Consider the following 21,771-nt stretch of genomic DNA (forward strand, 5'->3'; position numbering starts at 1 on the left):
GCCAATTGAAATTTAAAGCCACTTATAGTCATGTAACTGCTGTCTAGAGTCGCTTTGGATAGTGAGATGGGTAGCATATAAATTTAATAATAAATAAATGAATGAATAAATGAATGTGAGATGGGTGGCTATATAAAAATCAAGTAAATATATAATTATTCTAAGCACCAAGTGTTTTTCTCCAACAATGGGTTTAAAAACCAGGATGTAGAAAATAGGATTTTGATTGCTAAAATACTGTAATAAAAGGATTAAATATCCCATCTGTCTGGTGCTACTCCAGTCACCATCCACCTGGATGATTAAAAATGAACTTGGGAGATCTAATCACTAATAGCCTGAACAGGTAATTCTTGACTTATGATTGGTAATTGAATCCAGAATTAAGTTGTAAATTATTGTGGTTGTTAAGAAGATCATCATGTGACTGGACTCAATTTTTTGATTTTTTTTGCATTGGTCATTAAGTGAACACAATGTTCATTAAATGAATCTATTGTACCCAATGGTTTTTTTGTGTGTGTCTGAAACCATAAGTAAGTGCCGGGAACCAGCAAAAACCATCTAAAATCACGGTCACGTAACCTTGGGATGTAGCAAATGGCTAAAAAGTGAGCTGGTTTCCAGGCATCCAGAATGTGATCAGATGATCATGGGGCAGGTGCAACCATCATAACTTCAAATTTTCAGAGATCCATACTATCTTGGAATTGTTCTAGCAACCAGTCATAAGTCAAGGACTACCTGTATGTCATCATGTTTGACCTTCATATAGATCAAGGTCAAACATCTACCGACTTTCCCTGAAAGTAAGACCTACCCTCAAAATAAGCCCTAGCTTGTGGGGTGGGCCTAATACAAGCCCTACCCCCCCCCCAAAATAAGCCCTAGTTTTGAGACAAGGTCCACGCTGAAAAATCAAGCTAGGGTGGGGGTTGGAGCAGCCAGGCCTCCCATGGATCGACATTTGCCTTGCTGGCCCACTTCTTCTGTGGCTGAAGGAGCAGCTTCATTCTGCTGCTGGGAATGGAACTCCGGCCTGCATTCTGGAAGGCCTCATGCAGCTGAGAACCAAGCTACATAGCTACATAGGCCTTCTGGAAAGGCCTCTGACTGCAAAATAAGGGCCAAGCTCCATTCTCAGCTGCAGAATGAAGCTGCTCTTTCACCCGCAGAAGAAGTGGGCCAGCTGGGTGGGGCTGTCGATGCCGGAGGTCAGTGAAAAAGACACGCCCTGAAAATAAGATCTGTTGCCTCTTTTGGAGGGAAAAAAAAGACTGGGTCTTATTTTCGGGGAAACACAGTATATAGAACTATTGATTCAGCAGAAATACAGAGGAGATGGTATAGACGTACCACCTTCCCCAAAACTCCTTATTTGGATTTATGTGTGGGTCTTTTGCCTGTTATATAACAATTTTCTTCTTATTAGGTTTCTTCTTCGGAGCTGAATAATATCATCCAGAATATCATGACATGGGTGGTGTCAGCAGTCACAAGTATCCTCTATCCAGCTCTCACCAAATTTGAAGAAAGAGTCAGGACACGGGTGTACACCATCTCTGAGGAGTCTGTAGTATCTTCAGAGAACTCCAGCAGCTGTACCAGTTGCAATGAAGAACTTTGTGAAAGTTATGGGGGCCTCCCAGCCTTTGCCGCTAGGAAAGTCAGCTTTACTAACACAAGTATAAAGCATACCACCAGCTCTCCAAGTGAATTCTGTTCTACTAGTGGGAAACCAGTGTCGACCTCTTTGCTCTCCTCTAAGTCTTCCTTTACCTCTTTTACTAAGAGCACCCACCTTTCTCTAGATAGTGACATTCTGAAGGGAAAATTTAAGAGAGGAAAAACAGCTGTTTTTTTCTCTCCGTCTAAAGACAATGGTCTTCTGTCTACCACAGCAAGCATGAAGAGTTCCAAATCGGACAGCCATCTCTCCCAGATGCAGAAAAGTTCTACAGATGATCCAGAAAATGCTAGTACTTTGTACCACAGCAAAAAAAAGCACACGCCAAAAGAGCTCCTTTGTAAAACTGAAACTTCTACTATGGCCACTGATTCAGAAGAATTGCCATCTGCTGGAGGGGAACAGAAGCCGCCAAATTGCTCTACTCGCCAAAGGGAGACCATCGATGTAAAAGACCTGAAGAGTATTTTCAATGACCTGAAGTTGCCTCTTGCCAAAGTTACTGCAGTGATTCTTGATGACATTTTCAAAAAAATGTTAGGTGACCTGGGAAGTTCAGTTTGTTCTGTCTCTATTTCAATGGAAGTCCTCCTTGAATCCATATCAGATAGCTTACTAGGCACCCATTTTGCAGAGCCACCAGTTGCTGGTTCGGTTTCAAGGGTGGCCAGCTTTGTCGCCAATGATATCGTTGAAAATGTGCTCAGTAAACTCCACTCCACTGCTCAGAAGAAATATTTTGAAACCATTTCCAGGGATGACTTCTCCACAGAATGGAAAGCCATGTGCCTTACAGCCACTGAGAAATATACTGACCCGGATCCAGCCTTTTGGAGGGCTCAGATGCCCCTCTCCTTTGAGTCTATGCTCGGCATTGCTGAGGAGATTGTTCAGATTATTATTGATAAACTGAAGGTCTTTGCTTTGTCAAGCAAAAAAAAAGTGTCCCAGTTTGAACTCTTTTCTAAAATCAAGGCAATTGGCATACCTCTTGAACAACTTTACACAGCAATTCCACCACATACAGTAGAATCTGAAGCAGCAAATGCAATTGTGAAAGACACAATTCGTAAGATAGTTTCCAAAACAGTTGGTTCTTCAGAGACAAACATCCTTCAATTTGTGGAAGAGATGATTGGCAACATCCTAAGCTACATCCAGCAGCAGGTGAGCCAAGAAGGAATTATTCCATCCAGAGAGAGCTCAGTAATCATCCAGATCATTAACGATGTATTCAATGATCTGAGTACTGAAAAACTGAGGATTCTCTCTCCATCAGCAAGACCTAGCTCTTGCCCCAAAATACAGAAAGAGTCTCCTAGTCACAAGACTTCCTCAGCTCCAGCAGCAGCATTGACCATGACAACACTCTTTACAACTGAGAAAAATATAAGAAAACCATTTCCCCCTGTTAATGTTCCTGGCATGGTAATTTACTCCGAAGCAGAACAGGAAGATAAAGAGAAGAGGGATCAGGATGGAAAATTAAAAATCAACAAGGAGCAAAAACTTGCATATGAAGGTTTTGGTCTTGAACCACGACAAAGAAGCAGGTCTCGCCCCAAATCTGCTTTGCAGGATGAGGGGGAATTTCTGGACAAAGATATGCCTGTTCAATCAAAATATCTAGAGAAGACGGACAGTAGTTTGGACACTCTTGTGCAAAATGCCATTTTTTCTTCTATGGAAAGTCAGCAAACTGCTACACTGCCGACTGATCCAGTGTCGAAGACAAGACAAGGGACAACAGCTCATGAATGGACATTAGAGCAGGCCTTGAAACAAATGGAAGAAGATTTTAAAGGGGAAGAACAATTGCCAATCATTGAAATCATGCGGAATCTTTTAAAGGAAACATTCCAGCATGTTTGGGCACAGCAAACAGCCTGCCCCCCCCATATTCCTCCTTCATCTCTTACCCAAGTGAACATCAGCAGGCAACAGGCAGAGGAGGAACCTACCTCCAAAGGACAAAGTGAAATCACTGGTGAGATTGTAATCTCTGATACAGAAGTACGTAGTTTTGTAAATGATCTAGTAAAAACTGTGTTCCAGATTCTATCCCGCGTTGCTCAAACTGACATGCAAGACATCAGGAATAGGCAATCTAGCCTCGTTTTCACTGATATTCTTCCTCTAAGTGTGCCCACAGAAGCTGGCAAAAGCCTACCAACAGTGCATTTCAGGGACCCTGAGAAGTCCTTTGATTCAGAATTCCCAGAAGAAGAAGTGCGGCATAGCAGAAAACCCATGCATGAACCAAAGCACATTAGTCAATCAGAACATCTGTCTAAGTCAGATCTGGCTAATGATTTAGTGCAAACTTTGATAGCAAAGCTGGAATCCTTTGTCATATCCAAAGTGGAATCTCAATTATGCTTGGATGTGCAAAACTTAAAAATGTCAATCAGTTCAGACTTTTCCTCTGCCTTACAAGAAGAATTCAAAAGAATCCTAGCCAACCAAGATGGTAATTTGCCTCATTGTTTAGAGGATATTTTTAAGTCCTACAATAATTCTATTTTAGCTGCAAAAGAAACACCAGAACAGGAAGTATCATTGTCTTACTCAGATTTAAAATCATATGCCAGTGATGTGGCTAAATTGATTTTGAAAAATCTAAAGCACGAGCTTGATAAGGAAGTGGATAAAATTTCAACTCCTCCCATTATATTCTCTGAAAGCATAGCTGCTACCCAAATTGTCAGCATGGTTTTGACTATTTTTGCCCCCCAAGAACATCTTTCTGAAGCAAAGACCTCTTTACCACGGAAAGAAAGTGTATTGGAAAAAGTTTTCAAGAAAAACCCTACCTATAAAAGAGATCTTCAGTCCCAAATTCAAAACACAGTGGAAACTCTTTTAAATGAAATCTTTCAGACAATAATGCTAGATATGGATGATTCTGGAACGGGGGAATTACAGTTTCCCAAGGCTGCAGATGACGGCACAAAAAAATCATTGTCCACCCCTGCTGGGGTGAAATCTGTTGCTTCTCTGGTTTCCAATGACTTGGTGGATATTGTGTTTGAAGATCTGAGTTCTGGTCTTGCAGCCGCTCTGAATATGAAGGGGGAACTTTCATCTCGACTCCAGTCTCTCCTCTATGATTTTGTGCAGAAGACAGTAGAGCCTCTGGCTCAGTTGAAAGAACGTGGATCCAAGGCTGGACATAAGAGTCGTTTTCCAGATCTCAAAAGAAGTAAGCATCAAGCCCCTGGTGTATCAAAAGCTGAAAAAACATCTAGCAGAAAACTGGCAGAATTTAGCGCTAAGCAGCTTCCAGATATAAAAGACTTTTCTCCTGAAGGCATAGCAAAATATTTAGTTGATAATGTCTTCCTCAGACTGGAAATGTTTGTTGAAGATAAACTGGAATCTGAACTAGGAATGTCTGCTAAACAAAAAAGGCAATCTCATCTTGAAAGTGGATATGCAATGTCAAGTGCACAAAAACCCACGGAGGTCAAAACAGGCAACCACTGCGATAAAGCAAAATTAGCAGTTCAGGACTCTCAATATAATTTAAGGCTCTGTGCTGAAAAACTGACTTGCACCATTATTAAAGTAATTCAGAAGGATCTGGAGCGGGAGATGCTGTCTTGTCAAAATCTCCTCCCCTTTGAAGACAATGCATCTGCCAATGAAATTATGAATGATCTCCTCAAAATCATAACTGTTCAGATAGCCTTGACTGAAAATGAAATTCAAAAAAGAGTTCTGAAAAGGATTTTTAAGAAACAACAACCTGGAGAGCATGGAGGTTTTCCATTGTTGACAAGTGTGGAAGATGTTCTCAACCAAGTTACCCAACGAATAATGGGAGATCTGGGGCTTTTGTCCTCTTTTAATAATGATTGTATATTTTTTAATTCCGAACCCAAGTCTTCACACTATAATGGAATGATGGAAACTGCATCTCAGGCAAATGCATGTAATGTAGCTGGTGAGATTGTGGATGGAATACTTAATAAGATGTATTCAGCTGTTGTGGATACACTATTTAGCTCCAGTGCATCGAAGTTAGAAACAAATAATTCAGGCAGCAATAAAGATTCATCGGACATCCAAAAGATTACTCTGGCAGTATCTCAACTCCAACCCTCTCCACAGTCCTTGAGTGAAGAACTTATTCAAAGTGTTTTGAATAAAATTGCCTGTTTTGCTGCATCTCATTTGGAAGAGGTCCTTCCATTGTCTGTGCAACAGAGATGGAAAGGGCAGTCATCATTTCAATGTGACATGCAAGCTGGCAGTAGTAACACAATAAATAGGCCAAGAGAAATGTCAGATGATTCAGAAAGCTCAGTCCTGACAGGGACTTTGTCAAAATCTGACTTGACAGTATATGCCAAAGACGTAGTAAGCAAAGTTTTGGGAACTATTATTGATGAATTCAAAACAGAAGATTATCACAGAACCATATTTCAAGTTAATACTTTGTCATCAGAGCAGATCTCTAAAGCAAGTGAACTCATTAATTCTGTCGTGCAAGATCTACACACTGATGATTTGCAGATTTCTCATATGCATAAACATACTTCTTTGAAACGTTCCCAAATCAATGGACTTCCTTCTACCCAGATGTTCTTCCAGTTTGAATTGACAACTAAAGACATCCATGGAAAGCCTAAGGGTCTTTTTTATGAAGATTATGCATGTTACCTCAATCAAATCCTTCCAAAGGAAGGCATATTAAGAGAAATTTTTGAACAGCAGCCATTGACAGATGCAAACATAAGTGAAACCCTAAAAATGCTGCAGGTGGCAGAGAATATTGTAAGTGAGGTTTACATGAGAACCCAAGATTTAGAACCTTCTGTTTGCATTTTGAAGAAGATTCCAGGTGAGGTCAATGAGAGATTATTCTGTTGTAGTTTTAAAAAGGCTGGCAGCCTTTTTCACAGCGATTCTCAGGCAGAGATTGGCTCTGTTGCCAGAGATATTGTAGCAAGTGTGTTTGAAAATGTTCATAGATGTTTATTATGCAGTGTTCCTGCTTCTCAAGATAAATATAGCTTTCTGGGAAGAAAAGACCAGGCAGGACCTAAGGGATGTGCCAAAATTCCAAAACATCGATTCACTCAACCTGAATTTCCTTTTTATAATGTTTCACTGAAAAGTGCTATGGACACAATTGACAAAATAGCCAAAGAAACGGTTGAATGTATTGTCATCACACTGGAGACTTTTGTAGCTCGACATTTTAAACGGGACTTTAAATGTAATTTTTTGGAAATAGTGAAATTCCCATTAGAAAGCCTTTCTTTTGCACAACTGACACAATCCTTAGATTCTCTTTCAACTCATGTAGGAAATGTAGCAGAAACAACTGTGGAAGCATTACGAAACAAGCTGCAGGGAGACACTGGGAAAGGAACCCTGCCTACTTTGGGATCTACCCATAACTTTCTGGACTTTACCAAGTTGGGTGGTGCTATTACCAGGGAGTGCATTGAATCTGCTATCCAGCAGGTGCAAAGGCTCCACTCTGAATTGAATGTGTACGCCAACAATGCTGTCAGCAGCATTCTTGAAATTATTAAGCACACTTTGGACAGAGAGCTAATCCACAAGGAGGTCAATCTATTTAGCAGCTCTTCTGAAAGCTTGGTGGTAAGTGAGACGATCAGTGTCATGTTGGATCGTTGCAACGAAAGCCTTACCGAGATCACCTCTGAATTAATGGTGGAGAACGTCCAGCTAGAAATGTCAGGCCGAGCGTTTGCAAAGGACAGGGCTCTTGCCCAGAATCAGTTCAAATCACCGAGGATGAAAACAACTTCTAAAACGTATAGAAGGGTAGATACGAGGGATAGCTTCCCACCAATCAATGTTCCTGGCATGGTAATCTACTCAGAAGAGGAGAATGAAGTTCAAGAAGAGGTCCCAGCTAAATTTCCTTCTGTCTTTAAGTATTCTGAGCGAGATACTCATGGTGCACCAAAAAGAGAGAAATGTAGATCAAGACATCCCAGAAGACGAAGACAGGATAAAGGTCAAATCAAACTAGATTGTCTTGAGGAAGATTGGCTTCCCCAACAAAGCTCTATCCCTGAGGGAAGCATTTTGGAAAAGCTCTTTAAAAAAACGGCTGAAGCTACTCCTAGGCAAACTGGAATGGGACATCAGAAGAAGGCCAACCCCCTTCCTCACCATGAATCCTTTGCAGGGAAATATCCTATTACAGGTCCAGAAAACACCTGCTATTCTGTCTTCTGTCCTCTGAAGCTTGGCCATACAGCTGAAACCATTGTCAACACTCTCCTATGTGAGTTTGGAGTGGAAGATGAGCCTGTGGGGCAAAGCAGCTACAGTGAGAAATCCAAACATCTTTCTCCATTGAAGGAAAAATCTCACCTGAGATCTTCAGGCTCCTCCAGATTTGTAGAACCAAAGCAGAAGAGGCAAAGCTTACTCAATCGCTGGGAAATCAGGTTGAGTGATTCCAGTGAAAAGACATTGACAGAGGAAAGCTACCTCATGCTGGAAAGTGGCAACCTTCTCTCAAAATGGGAGAGCAAACAGCATATCTTCAAATGCAAGAGTCCAGAGAGACGTAAAGACGTAGAACTTCTGGCCTGTGCTCATGTTCCAGATCCCTGTGAGACTCTTCTGCTAGCCAACCACATTGTTTTGAGTGTCATCAAAGAACTGATTACCTTCCAAACTAGAGGTTAGTCTTTGTAGCAGCTAATGTCCAATAAATTGTATAGCTCACATTCCCTTAGATCAGAAACACATTTCTATTCTAAAACATTTAAACCAAAATGCTTGAAAATCCTCTTCGTTGCCCCCTATGAAAAAAGAACCAACTCACACATATCAACAATTCACTGATATGGTAGACATTGATCTATTTTTCTAGTGTTGTATAATAATTCCTTTGTGTGTATCCAGTACATTAATCTATGTTTCTGTGACAAGTGGTGTTTGCCATAAATTGATTTTGACAAATCCATTAATTTAGTTCAAAATGTACCAGTTGCAGGAAAACCATGCAACCTAATGTTTCATCTCCCAAATTATGTCAACTATTGTGACCCCGGTGTGAAATAGTAATCTGTTCATGTTTACTTCCCCAGATGCTTTGGATGAAGAATTAATCCAGTCCGAATCAAAGTGGCTTCAGGATCAAATCTTGAGAAATACATATCTGCCATCTGGTAGAAAGCAGTCTTCATGCCATGATGTGTTTTGGGAACCTTTGACTCAAGCAGTTCTTTTCAATGTGCTGTACAGCATTTCAAGTCCCAGTGCACGCCACAATATCCCAGAAAGAAATGAGTGTTTTGAAAGGTCCCTTTCAATGTTTTGCTCTGTGGATGCTTGCTGTCCTGAAAGTGGGCTGAAAGGCTCTAAAAGCCCTCCTATGAACATTGAAGAGTTAGCATTCCACGTTTCTGAGGTTATCATCAATAGCCTGTGTGAACGAAACATTTTGCAAGAGAGTATCAACAGAAAAAGTTTTCACACTAGGAAATCAAGAAGAATTTTTGTCCCACCTCTCTGTTTGGCTGACTTTGATAATGTTTATCAACCTCTCGTGAAAGAGGTTAATAATATATTGTCCCTGGAAATTGAATTGAGAAGCAGATATGCAAACCGAGAGAGAATCGGAGATAGTTTGTCTCAACAGCATTTGATTTCTTCACCTCGCTTAAGTAGAGCTTCTAGGGGTGATTGTAGAGGATCCAGTGATGTCAAAAGAACCTCCTGTGTCTCCACAATGGATCAAATAGCCCTTAAAAACAGGAGGCTAAACAATGTTGCTTCTAATTTGGACAGTTTCATCCGTAGCCTGAAAACCAGTGAGTCAAAAAATATTGTCAACAAAGTTCTGCACATCATTTTAGATTCATTATGGCCTGATCAGTCACAGAATGATTTTGGCAGGTCCTACCCAGATGCCCGATCTCAAAATATGATGCCTTATCAAAATGCGAATAGATCAACTAAAAAACAGCTACTTTATTCCTCGATGTGTCCACATGCTTGCAAACTTAGTAATGATGTATTTTGCAGCAACTTGGGTCTGTCTCCCAAGTCTGTTGTTCTCTTAGATGTTGTCAGTGAAAAACTGATCCGGGCACTTTTGGAAAAATGCCTCTTGACGGATAATTTTACGGGCACTTTTGCTTTCGATGAATTTCCAGAAAATGAACAGCTTCGTGATATGAGGAAGTGTGTTTGTGATGATGAAGTCTTGCCTTGTTCATATAAAGAGATTAAAGTCCAGGAGGCTGATTCAAGCACCTCCCTTTTCACATATGATGTTAGATACACAGAGGAGCCATGGGTGGAGGCTCAGTCAGGAGTATCTTCCTGTGAATCAGCCCTTGATGTTTTAGCTCACACTCTGGTGAAACCTGTAATGACAGAGCTTTCCTTCAACATTGAGCGTACCAGACAAATGAAAACTTCTCCAAAAAAGATGGTTGAATTCATAAAGCCAGGATCTAGAAAAGGACATGGTCAAGGATTTAATAAAAGGCATGCCCGCTATGGTAAAAGTGAAATGTGTTCCTCGTCACGAAGTAGAAAAGCAGAATCTAGGGCAACTAGTCCGGGAACTAGGCGTCAAATGAGAAAAAGAGAAAGAAACCGGTCTGTTCTGGATGCAGCAATCCAGCGTAGACCAGCTGTACCCATCTGCACATCACCTGCAAAAAAACCTTTGTTTGTAAGCTGCAAAAAGAAGTACTACAGAAGAGAAGTGGTGACAGTGACAGAACATGGAGATCATCAACTCCAGCGAGTTTTTTCTGCTATTTATTCTTCACTGTTTCTGGAGGACATTGTTTCTCAGCTTTTGATCAAGATCTTTTCTTCACTGCAGAACAAATATGATCGAGATTCTTGTATTGGACTTCATGAGATGAACACATTGTTTGTGCACGCACTGATGGAGGAATTTAAGAAAGCTGGTGTTGGAGTCTTGCCAAGAGCTGAGGAGAAATCATACTTCTCACCTGTGGATAGTCATACTGTCAGCAAAATAACTGACTCCATTTTAAGAGAGTTTGGATTCCAGTTAGCAGCTGAGGAACACACAGGAAAGGACATAGAGATTCTGGCTGAGAGGGCAGCTGAAATTATCCTGACAGAAATTTTGGATTACCAGTTGCCACCAGCCGTGTTTAGGAGACTACCTCAGAGTGCTTTCAGAAATGTTAAACCTGGACCCATCATACAAAAGATTGAGCACTGTATCTGCTTTCCTAAAGTAAAAAGGAGCAAGCCACCTGCTCCAGCATACGTTACCATATTGTCTGAGAAATATTTAGAAAGAGTAATATGTCAACTCCTGACTCAGCTTTTCCCACCTTCAGAGGACGCTCCCTGCAACGAAGACAAAAGAGAGATGTCAGAAGTTGACTTTAATGAGCTCTGTTCCTATATAATCAAACATGTAATGAAGTCCATTTCAAAGCACAAAATCTGGGTAGCAAAAAAGGATGACCGGTGCCGATTACATTCAGAGAAAGAGATTCAGAACATGGTTGATTCAGTCTACAGAAACATGTTAAAAAAGTCTGGCTCACAACTCTCTATACAAAAGGATGTGGAATGCAGGAATACTGCTTTTATTGATTGCATGACCAGCTTCATAATTCGAGAAATCACTAACCATCATCTTCAGACTTTTCTTTCCAAAGATGAAGACTTTCTGGAAAATCCTGAGCCTGAAGCTTTGTCTGAAAATATAGTCAGGACGGTTTTGGATAGTATCAGTGAATCTTCAGTGTCTTCTACTGAGGTTTTCCCAGCTAAGTTTTTAGAAGAAATTGTTTCCAGGGTTTTATCTAAAATATTTTCTGCTACCTTAGATGATAAGAAAATGTCTAAAGGACAGCCTGAAACTGAGCTTGGTAAAGTGGTTAAAAGGATAGCCAGCTCAATCAACTTGCAGTTTGGCAGAGCTTCAGTTACAGGGGCACAAAAAGGAGAAGAACAAAGTCTTGGAGCCCCACTGTCCGCTGTCATGGATGATGTGGTAGATTCTGTATACAACAATATAGCGAGAGAAAAACAGATGGTTGTAGGAGGTGATTCCAGCCACATAAGAAAGAATATACTTTATGAAAACGTTAAAAAATTGATTGAAAAAGGCATCTCTGATAGTCTTTTACATCCCCTTTTTTCTGGAGATTTGTCTAGGGTTTCGGGTGTACCTACACTAGAGGTTAGTGATGCTGTTAAAGACAAAGAATTCCACGAGGATGAGAGTTGGCCACCATTTAGCACCTTATTATCATCAGGGTTCCTAAAAGATCTAATCACTGGTTTACTCACAAGGATTTTCCCTTCCACACCACCCAGAGATGCTTCATCCACTTGGAATAAAACAGCCATGTCGGAATCTGACTTAAACAAGCTCTCCACTCAATTGCTCAATGATGTTCGGCTGAAACTTTTAAAACATGAAATCAGGGTGATAAAGGACACACACCCTGAACAGTACCAATATTCCGAGGAGGATGTTCAGAACCTGACAGATTCTTTATGCAGCAAGATCATACAGAAATCAGGCTCCCTTGAAGCTGTCCAGAGAGAGGTGAAAAATAAGAGCAATGCCCTTATTGATCAACTAGCTGGCTTTCTGGTTGGAGACCTTCTCCAGCAGCATGTTGAAGCTTTTGTATCCAGAGACGAGACCTCTGGTTGGGATAGAGCTGCTGCAGGAGACTCTACGGGAGGATTAGAAATTTATAGAACTGCTATCAAGCCCTTGGACCTGAGAGAAGCAATTGAGAAAAAAAGAAGTTCACCTACTTCTTTGCTGGGAAATATTATTTCTGAATTGCTTTCAAAAATTTCTGATACATTCTCAGATATCCCTCTTAGTGCCTCTGGGGAAGATGTAGGAGATGTAGCTATGAGGTTGGCAAAAACGGTTACAAAAGAGCTTGCCAAAGCTCACATCAATATTCACGAGGGTCCTGATGAGCCTCTTGGATCCGCTCCGCCAAATACAAATGTAGCAGACCAGGGTTCATCTTGCAAGGATTCTATAGGGAGTTCTCTGTCTAAAGAAGATACAGAAGATGTAGGGCATGCTCCACCTTGTCAAACAACCACTATAAAAATTGAAGAAGCTGTAGATCACCTGCTTCATTCAGCATGCCCATCAAATGCATTAGAAGCAAAGTGCCTCATTCAGGAAAATCTGATGGAAGAACAATGTGGTCCTCAGGAGAAGCCTTCAGCTTCGCCCTATATAACTGTGATCTCTTATCCAGTATTAGAAGCTATCATTGATAGGTTATTTGCACATATTTTCCCATTAGTTTCTACTGCTGCTGCAACTTCTGATAAAGGAGAAGGTCTAAATGGACCTGAATTGCAAGATAGAGTTGCCCAGATTAAGACGGACATCGTGGCAATAATTTTGAAACAGGCCATCTGGACCAGCACTTATGGCAGTGAAAAAGAAACTGGCATTTCAGAACAAGCAATAGAGAACATGGTGGAATCTGTGTATTGTGATGTTCTCCATGAGGTTCTGCTGCAGCAGCCTTTCTCAGAAGACAGAGAAAGCTTAAATAATTTGTATGTCACGCAGATAGCTTGTTTCATTATTAATGAAATGTTTAAGCATCATCTTCAATTTCTAACATCAGAATATGCACCATCTTACACAAACCATGATGCTAAGAACATTCCAGACTCTGAAATAACTGTATTTCCTTGCATTGTCTTAGAAAATATGCTTAATCGGCTCTTGGAGAAATTATTCCCCAATCCAGAGAATATTGCTGACTATATTGGGAAATATGATGACTTTTCTGAAACAGATTTCACCGAGATGGCTGCAAACCTGAAAGGCTATGTTCTTACAGAGATTTTAGCACATGAAGTCAAGATGGAAAATGTCTCCAAGCGAATCCCAGACATGGATCAGGAGACTGAAGAAGACATTGCTAATTCAGTTTATAATCAGATTTTGCAAAAGTATCAATCTCAAGGTGAACTTCAAAATACTCTCATGGTTCAAGGGAATGGCACTGTGCATGAAATCGCCAAATTACTCATAAGAGAAATTTTAAACTTCCACTTCCACCCGTTTTTGAGTAGCAATGATTCTTCTGAGTGTTTTAAGTGGCAGAAAGAAAGGCAACAACTTTCCAGGCGCATCTATTCTGCCCAGCTTTTAGAGGATGTGGCTGTTGCTTTCTTTTGCAAATTCTTATCTTCCCCTAATATTTTGGCATATTCTAAGGACACTAATTTATCAGAGAACGAGATGAAAAATCTAGTGATTGAACTTGTAAATGGTTTGGTAATTGAATTAAAAATGTCAGAAGTTAAGGTCATGCAGAGTGCAGGAGAGAATATCTGCCTTCCACAGATAGGTGCTGAAAAAGTGATTCAGATAAGTAACTCTATTTATGAAAAATTATTGCAACAATTTGGGTCAGAGTTTGAGATTTTTAGAGCTTTTCAAACAAACAGCTGTCTGTTAGCAGAAAAACTGGCCCTGATCATATTAAGAGATATTTCTGATTTCCAGTTGTTGCCTTTGTTTACTGGTGATACTTCTCCATATTTGTTCTCATTTGTGGAAGCTGAAACCATTGTTGACAGAGTGGAAACTCTCCTCCCAGAACCTCCATCCTCTGGTTCTGTATTTGGAGATATATTTGTTAAGATATTACATCGAATATTTCCATTTTCACTCCCTGATAGTAGATCAGCTTCTCCTGATCCAATAGTGAATGAAGAAGGGAAGAGAAGTCCCTCTATAAGTCATTTGAAGGAAGAACCAAGTTCTGATGCCAGCAAAAGTATTGAAAACATAGTACAAAATATTTGTAAAACAATCTATGTAAAGTCTGGATCTCCGAATGGAAAACAGGAAAGCACAGCTGAACAGCTAATGGAAACAGGATCTCTCAATAAAACAAAACAAGGTTATCATACAATACACCAGTTAATGCAGTTTGAGAATGGAGGTGATACTTATTCAGCATCCTTCTTGAAGGACATCTTTAGTGGGTTAATTAGCAAATTGTTCAAATCTACAGCCAGTGTGTGTATTCTAGAGAAACAAGGGGCTGAGGCTGAGCCTTCACTTAAATATTTAATTGAATCCATTTTAAAGGAGTTTGCAAAGTCCCCAGTAAAAGTGCTACAAATACCTGAAGGTGGGCAGAGTTTCCCAGATGTGGAAAAAGCAGAGATTGCTAAAATTATCCATGCTTCTTTATGTAGCATTTTGCAAGATCAGAGATCTGGAGTCTCAATCTACATGGACAAGGAAAATGTTCACACATTTGCAGAAAGATTGGCTAGTGCAATAAAGAAAGAAATTTTAGGCTATCAGATTCAGGAAGTACAATCAAAGACATTCCAAGATCCAGCCTCTAAAGCTTTTGAATTTGGAGAGATGGCTAAAAAAGTGTTCACAGAGGTAAAGAAAATCAGTACTCCATCCCAGATAGATATTCCTTGTCCATTTCTAGTCTCTCAGAGATTTATCTTTGATGTCCTTGCTTTCCTCTTATCTAAAATCCTCCCTCTTCCTACAACTCTCTCTCCATCTATTGATACAGAAGATCAATGTGCAGAATTTGATTTTATTCACATGAAACTTCTGAGCAAAGTGATGGCTGAAATCTCAAAAAACAAAAATGCAGAGGTTAAGTATCTTGACCGTGTGCAGCCCAACCGTGTTGTTAGTCAAACTGTAGCCAACTCAATCTATAACAATCTTTTGCCAGAATTTGGAAGTACTTCAGATGTTCAAAAGTGCATCAGAACTGGCTGTACAATTCTTCTGGACAGGATTGTGGACATTGTGATCAAAGAGATTTCTGGGAATCAAATACAGACGTACTTTACAGAAGAGTTAAACCGACAGCAAGCAGCCACTGAAGCTGAGAAGGCTCTTGAGGATCAGTATGGAGCTAGTTCAGAGCCATCAGAGGGCCAGTCACAGTTGCGATCCCACCTGAAAGGTTTATCCTCTTTAATCTTAGAGGAGATCGCTGTTAAACTTCTCACAAAAATGTTCAGTTCTCTTCCTCTGGATGAAGTGGATACAAGCAATGTAGCATCTATGAAGGAACTGGCAAGAAAGATTATTAATTCCTTGCAGAATCTCCTCTCAAATGGTAAACTTACAGTGTGGCAGCATGATGACTCAGAAGACTTAGCCTCTGAAGATAGCCGAACTGTTGGAGAAGTGGTTGACTCCGTTTACTCTGATATCCTAAAACACTCCAACTCTGAAACTTTTCTCTATGAAGACTTAACTAACAGCAATGAAGACTTCGCTAATAGAGTTGCCTGCTTCATGGTGAGTGAGATTTCTAAACATGACTTTCAGCCAGTCAGTGACTCAGAGAAAGAGATACCCAGTCCCAGTATGATAAAGCTGGAATCTGAAAAAATTCTCAAAAAAATTATTTCTGACATAGAAGCAGGAAAAAAATTGAACAACATCTCGGTCACTCAAACTCCTGCAGTGTCTGTTGCTTTCCTGGAAGAGATCATAAGCCGCTTCCTGATAAGAATCCTAGTGGCCCAATATAATTTGGGAATTCATAAGAAAAAAAGCTTATCTAAAACAGATGTAAATGAAATTGCTGGCCAGCTAAAAACATCTGTGGAAAAAGAGATGTCCAAGAACAAGATCAATCTGATAGCTTCAAATAATCAGCTAGCGCTGGATCCACGGTATGAAGAGGCAGTTAACCAAGTTGTTCATTCAGTCCTTAGCAACGTCCTGGAGAAATCAGGGTCTCAGAAAGAACTACATAAAGATATGACAACCAAGCAGGTGATATTCCCGGAGCAAGTAGCCAGTATCATTATCAATGAGATCTCCAGCAGCAACCCAGAAAAGCCTGTGGGCGATAATTCAGAGAACGAAACCTACAGTGCCATGGAATTGGACCGCATTGTAAGCAAAGTCCTTGCTCAAGTTAACTCACATATGGAACTGGAGGAAAATCCATCTCTCTTAGAACTCTCTGGCCTGTCAGAAGGTCAAGATGAACCCACCCCAGCCAGCCTATTGCAGGCAGATGAAATGCCATTGAAGATTGTCCCTTATATTGGTAAAAGGCCTCTGAAAATTGACCCAGACATAGTTGGAGACCATTTAGCAGTGCTGTCCATAAAAACGGAACCCCTGGAGAAACTGAAAAAGACGTGTTTATCGAGGATGGGTTTCAGTTTAGCAGAATTAAGAAGAGCCTCTGCATCAGGCAAAAGTTTATCCCATAATCTGGGGGCTGCAAGTGTTCCAGAAACCAACAAAAGGAAGGAAAGGCGCCCATCTTTGGATATGACCGGACGCCTTGCGGTGAAACCAAAGGAGGTAGGTGAGACTGCTTGCATGAACTGAAGTGGCTGCTGTTGAATGCTCTTTATCTTTTTCCTTTTCAGTATGTTACCTCAGCCCAAGTAGATACTATTTGGTTCCAAATATTCCCCGATGACTGTGGATAGGCCCATATAATTTCCTTTGTAATACAGGTAGCCTTCAACTTACGACCAGGGCTTAGTAACTGTTCAAAATTGGGACTGAACAATTAGTGGAACAGCTTGTCTTCAGAAACTGTGGGTGCTCCATCACTGGAGGTTTTTAGGAAGAAATTGGATTGACAGCTATTTGTCCTGAATGATACAGGGCCGTGGTGGCGAACCTGTGGCACGGGTGCCACAGGTGGCACGCAGAGTCCTCTCTGTGGGCACGCACACCATTGCCCCAGTCCTAGGCCTTCAGCTGGGTTTTATAAAACCTTTTCACTTTAGGCCTCCTCTGCTGTGTGCAAAAAAAAAGGTTCAATCAATCAATCAATTTCAACTTCTTGCGGGGGAAAAAAAGATCTTGCAAAGTTGGAATTGATTGATTGAACTTTTTAGTCCCACACAGTCTGCTGTTACCATCGCAGCCATGGCCACCCAATGGGCCACGCCCACCCGGCACCCAATGATACATAAATGGGTTTTGGGTTGCAGTTTGGGCGCTCGGTCTCTAAAAGGTTCACCATCACTGATATAGGGTCTCCTGCTAGAGCAGCGGGCTTGACAAGAAGACCTCCAAAGCCCCTTCCAACCCTGTTATTCTATATTCTAAGTTGCCAAGCTTCAAAACACTGTGTTAGAGCCACAAACACATAACTGTTGTTGTTGTTGTTGTTCCTTACCTTGCAGGTCTTTTTAATTTTCTAGTATTTGTTTTCTTTCCAGGGCTGAGCTAAGCATGACCTGGTGATGACTGTAGAATTGCCGTCATATGTCTGGACACTTTCTCTAATAGGTGCTTTCCTGGCACAATAAAATATTGCTTTTGCATCACTTTAGTCAAACCAGTCATGATTAATTTTACTATTATCTAACATTACACATTGCAACAAGACATGTGGTAATAGGTTTCTTTCATTTAATGTGATGTATGAATCCAATCACGGATTCCAAATTGTGGATCTTTTCTCGGAGTGGACTTATCATCACATTAAGCCAAAAATAAACAAGTCATGTTATGTTATGTGTGAAAGTGAATGGAATAAATTTATAACAATGCATGTTTGCATTATTTTAATGGTTGTTTTTAATCATATTATTAAAGGTGAATTAAAATACCATACTGATAATCCTCACCCTATGACTAGAGTGGACCCTGCCCATTATGATCCATGTGACCATACCCATTTTTACAACCTGTTTTGCTGCAGCCATTAAGCAAACATAGAAATTGTTAAGCAAATGTAGTGGTTGTTAAACAAACACTGCAGTCATTAAGTGAAACTATTTTTTTTTAATCCCATTTATATCCCGCCCTTCTCTGAAGACTCAGGGCGGCTTACAATCTAAGAAGCACAAATCAATGTGCTTAGCAAAGAAACTATTGTACTGCAACCAAACAGGACAGGTACAGACTTCAATAAATAGTTAGGATTGTAGAAAAAAACAACTGCAACCAGCCTGCCTTCCATAGTACATGAGCCAGAAAGAGGGCTGAGAAAACATCCACAGACCCCTCACATCTTAGACATAAATTGTTTCAACTCCTGCCCTCAGGTTGCTGCTATAGGGTATTGCATGCCAAAACAACCAGACTCAGAGACAGGTTCCCCCCCCCTCATTATCACTCTGCAAAAAACCGAATTCCCACAGCACTGTCTTATGCCCAAGGATATTTACCCATGTAGTAGTGCTCCATTACAGTACTATTATCCTTCTCATCTTTCCTAGTAACTTCTCCTAGTGATATCTTACGATTTATCACTTTGTTACGATTTATGATTGCATCTTATGATTTATCACTTTGTTGCTTGTATGTACACTGCGAGCTTATGCACTGGAGACCAATTCCTGGTGTGTGTCCAATCACACTTGGCCAATGAAGGATATTCTAATTCTGTTCTAATATTCTGATTTAATGGATTCACCGTCCTAAATACTAACTGATAGAAAATGGACCAGGATATCCGTGTGATATGTGGGTTGGCTTCCCTCTTGGATTTCAGGCTGTCTGCAGAAACTCCTTCCAAAGCCTGATGAAGCCGGACATCACAAAAGTGGAACTGTTAAAGGATGTGGAGAGCAAGCAGGACCTCATCATTCGCCTGGTAGCTCACGACATTGACACCCGGGACCACCCCGGAAGACAGGTTCTCGAAGATAGTGAGAGTGACGAGGAGGAACAAGTACTGAAGGAACACACCTCTTTTTATTTTGCAGTTCCACCTTATCATCCACCACATGAAAGTACAGTGATTTCAGTAAGCGAATAATTCAGCCAAGGGAGGCCTCACAGGAGAATTTCTATGGGCAACTCTACAAGTAGATAATTCGCAACTGGGGCTTTAACAAACCACTGGGAGAGTGTGTTCTATACAAGTAGTCCTGGACCTATGACCACAATTGACCCCCAAATTTCTGTTGTTAAGTGAGACATTTGTTGAGTGAGTTTTGCCCCATTTTGTGACCTTTCTTGCCACAGTCTTTAAGTGATTCACTGCCTTTGTTAATTTAGTAACATGGTTGTTAAGTGAATCTGGCTTCCCCATTGACTTTGCTTGTCAGAAGATTGCAAAAAGGGATCACATGACCCCAGGACAATGCAACCGTCATAAATATGAGTCAGTTGCGAAGCATCTGACACCTCCCACCGCCTCTAAAAATTGCTGAAAATCTCAAATCTCATGCAAGATCATCAATATCTTGAAACTGTTACACAGGTAGTCCTCACTTATCGACCACAATTGGGCCCCAAATTTTGGTTGTAAGTTGTTGCAATTGTTAAGCAGTTGTTAATATGTGACCTGATTTGGTTTTACAACTGTTTTTATGACAATTGTAAATTGTCCTTGAATAATTAAATTTACATCATTGCAAATTGCAGTAATGTGACCAGGGATTGCTATAACTGGTTATAAGTGTGAGCTGGTTGCCAAGTGCACAAAATGCAATCATGTAACTGTGGGCTACGTACAGCAGTCATAACTTTGAAAATGGGTAGTAAATAACAGTTTTGGAGCCTCTTGTAACTTTGAACGGTTGTTAAGTGAATGCTTGTTAAATGAGGATTACCTGTATTTTCCTATGAATATCATATGCCTGACCTCTTTTCTAGAAAAATCCTTTTGAGGAATCAGAAATTTTAATATGGTGTTTACAAGAAAACTCTGAGCCCCTTAGACAATAGCACATTTATCGGGTAACGAGCTTCTACAGACCTTTTGGTGCATAATGTGCTATTTTCAGTCAGAAATATTTTAGATACAAAGGGCACAGCCATTCAGCTGAACAAAAGCACCCACATGCACCCACAGCAAGAAAGAAGGAATTTTTTTAAAAAAAAATTATCATCCTCGTACCGCATTCTCCATGGAAATGATGATCTGTGGTCCAAGTGGGGCCAAAGGATTTGAGATCCGTCTCTTCTCATTCTAATGCAGCAGACTCTGCGCGACTCTGTGGAAACAAAGCCATCCCTCTGGAAAAGGTTCAGCTCGATGAGTGCTGGATCCAGCATTGGTGGAGTTTTGGTCCCCAAAGATAAAAAATCTGAATCTCCTCTTTCATCCCCATCTCTGACAAAGCGTTTACCTGAGGTAAGGCAAAGGAAGACTTTCTCTGACTCAAATGATCTTTCTCTCCATTGTTTTTTTTTTGAAGAAAAACTAAATGAGTTCCATCTTTGCTTGCTTAGTTTAAAATATGCCCTATTCAGTTCCCCTTCTTTTTAAAGCCTTGTTTCAGGGACGTTCCCTTCCCAGGCCACTGGGAATGTGATGTGGTGGCAGGCTTCGCAGTCATTGTGACCTTTAAAAATGACCCTAATGGGAATGTGAGCTCATGATAGCCTCACCTTTACTGGCAAAGTCATAAGGGCAGAGAGAAGCTAAGAGGAATTTGCCACAGGGCATGAGGCCATGCGAAGATGAGGGAAGTGGGTTCACTTAAGGCAGGGGTGTCAAACTCAATTTCATTGAGGGCCGCATCAGCATTGCGGTTGCCCTCAGGGGGCCGGGTGGGTGTAGCCTGGGTGGGTGTGGCCTACTGGGTGGGCATGGCTAGAGTGCGTATGGCCTACTGGGTGGGCATGGCCAGCTCTACATCGTTGGCATCAAGGGTGCCTGTGGGGGCCTGGGCAGGAGTGGGACAGATCTGAGGGTCTCTGGCAGGAGGAGGGTCTCTGGGCCAGGGCCAAGGCAGCAGGGGCCATTCCCTCACTGTTTCCAGGATGGCTTCGTGGGCCGCATGAAACCACTTCACGGGCCGGATCCGGCCCCCGGGCCTTGTGTTTGACATGTCTGACTTAAGGGAAAAACAACAGCACCAAAATGAAAACTGGAAGGAGACAAAAAAGAGGAGCTCAAAGTTGTAGCTTGGAGATTGGCTATGATGGTGGGTGTTATGTATCTAGGGCACAGGTCTGCAACCTGTGGCTCCGGAGCCGCATGCGGCTCCTGGTTCTCTGCCATGTGCAGTCCAAAAAACAAAAAAAAAGCAGGACTAAAAAAGTTCAATCAATTCAAATATGCAGGGTGCATATCTCGCCTTGGCTCTACTCTTCAGTCAAACCCTGTTCTGCGCATGTACGCGCATGTGCACATATTTTT

At 41.1% G+C, this 21,771-nt stretch overlaps 1 protein-coding gene across 1 annotated transcript in view; it reads left to right on the forward strand.

Annotated features, from left to right (window-relative positions):
• The window catches only part of FSIP2 (fibrous sheath interacting protein 2), a gene marked incomplete at its 5' end in the record, with an annotated part of 73,441 nt that overhangs the window by 37,740 nt on the left and 13,930 nt on the right, over positions 1 to 21,771 (forward strand). The window contains 4 exons of the mRNA XM_083379458.1: positions 1,433 to 8,363; positions 8,773 to 17,015; positions 19,171 to 19,425; positions 20,605 to 20,760. Coding sequence (XP_083235584.1) covers positions 1,433 to 8,363; positions 8,773 to 17,015; positions 19,171 to 19,425; positions 20,605 to 20,760 — 15,585 coding nt within the window. The remainder of the gene's footprint in view (positions 1 to 1,432; positions 8,364 to 8,772; positions 17,016 to 19,170; positions 19,426 to 20,604; positions 20,761 to 21,771) is intronic.

The sequence above is a fragment of the Vipera ursinii genome, assembly GCF_947247035.1.
Source record: "Vipera ursinii genome assembly, chromosome: 1".
NCBI lineage: Eukaryota > Metazoa > Chordata > Lepidosauria > Squamata > Viperidae > Vipera > Vipera ursinii.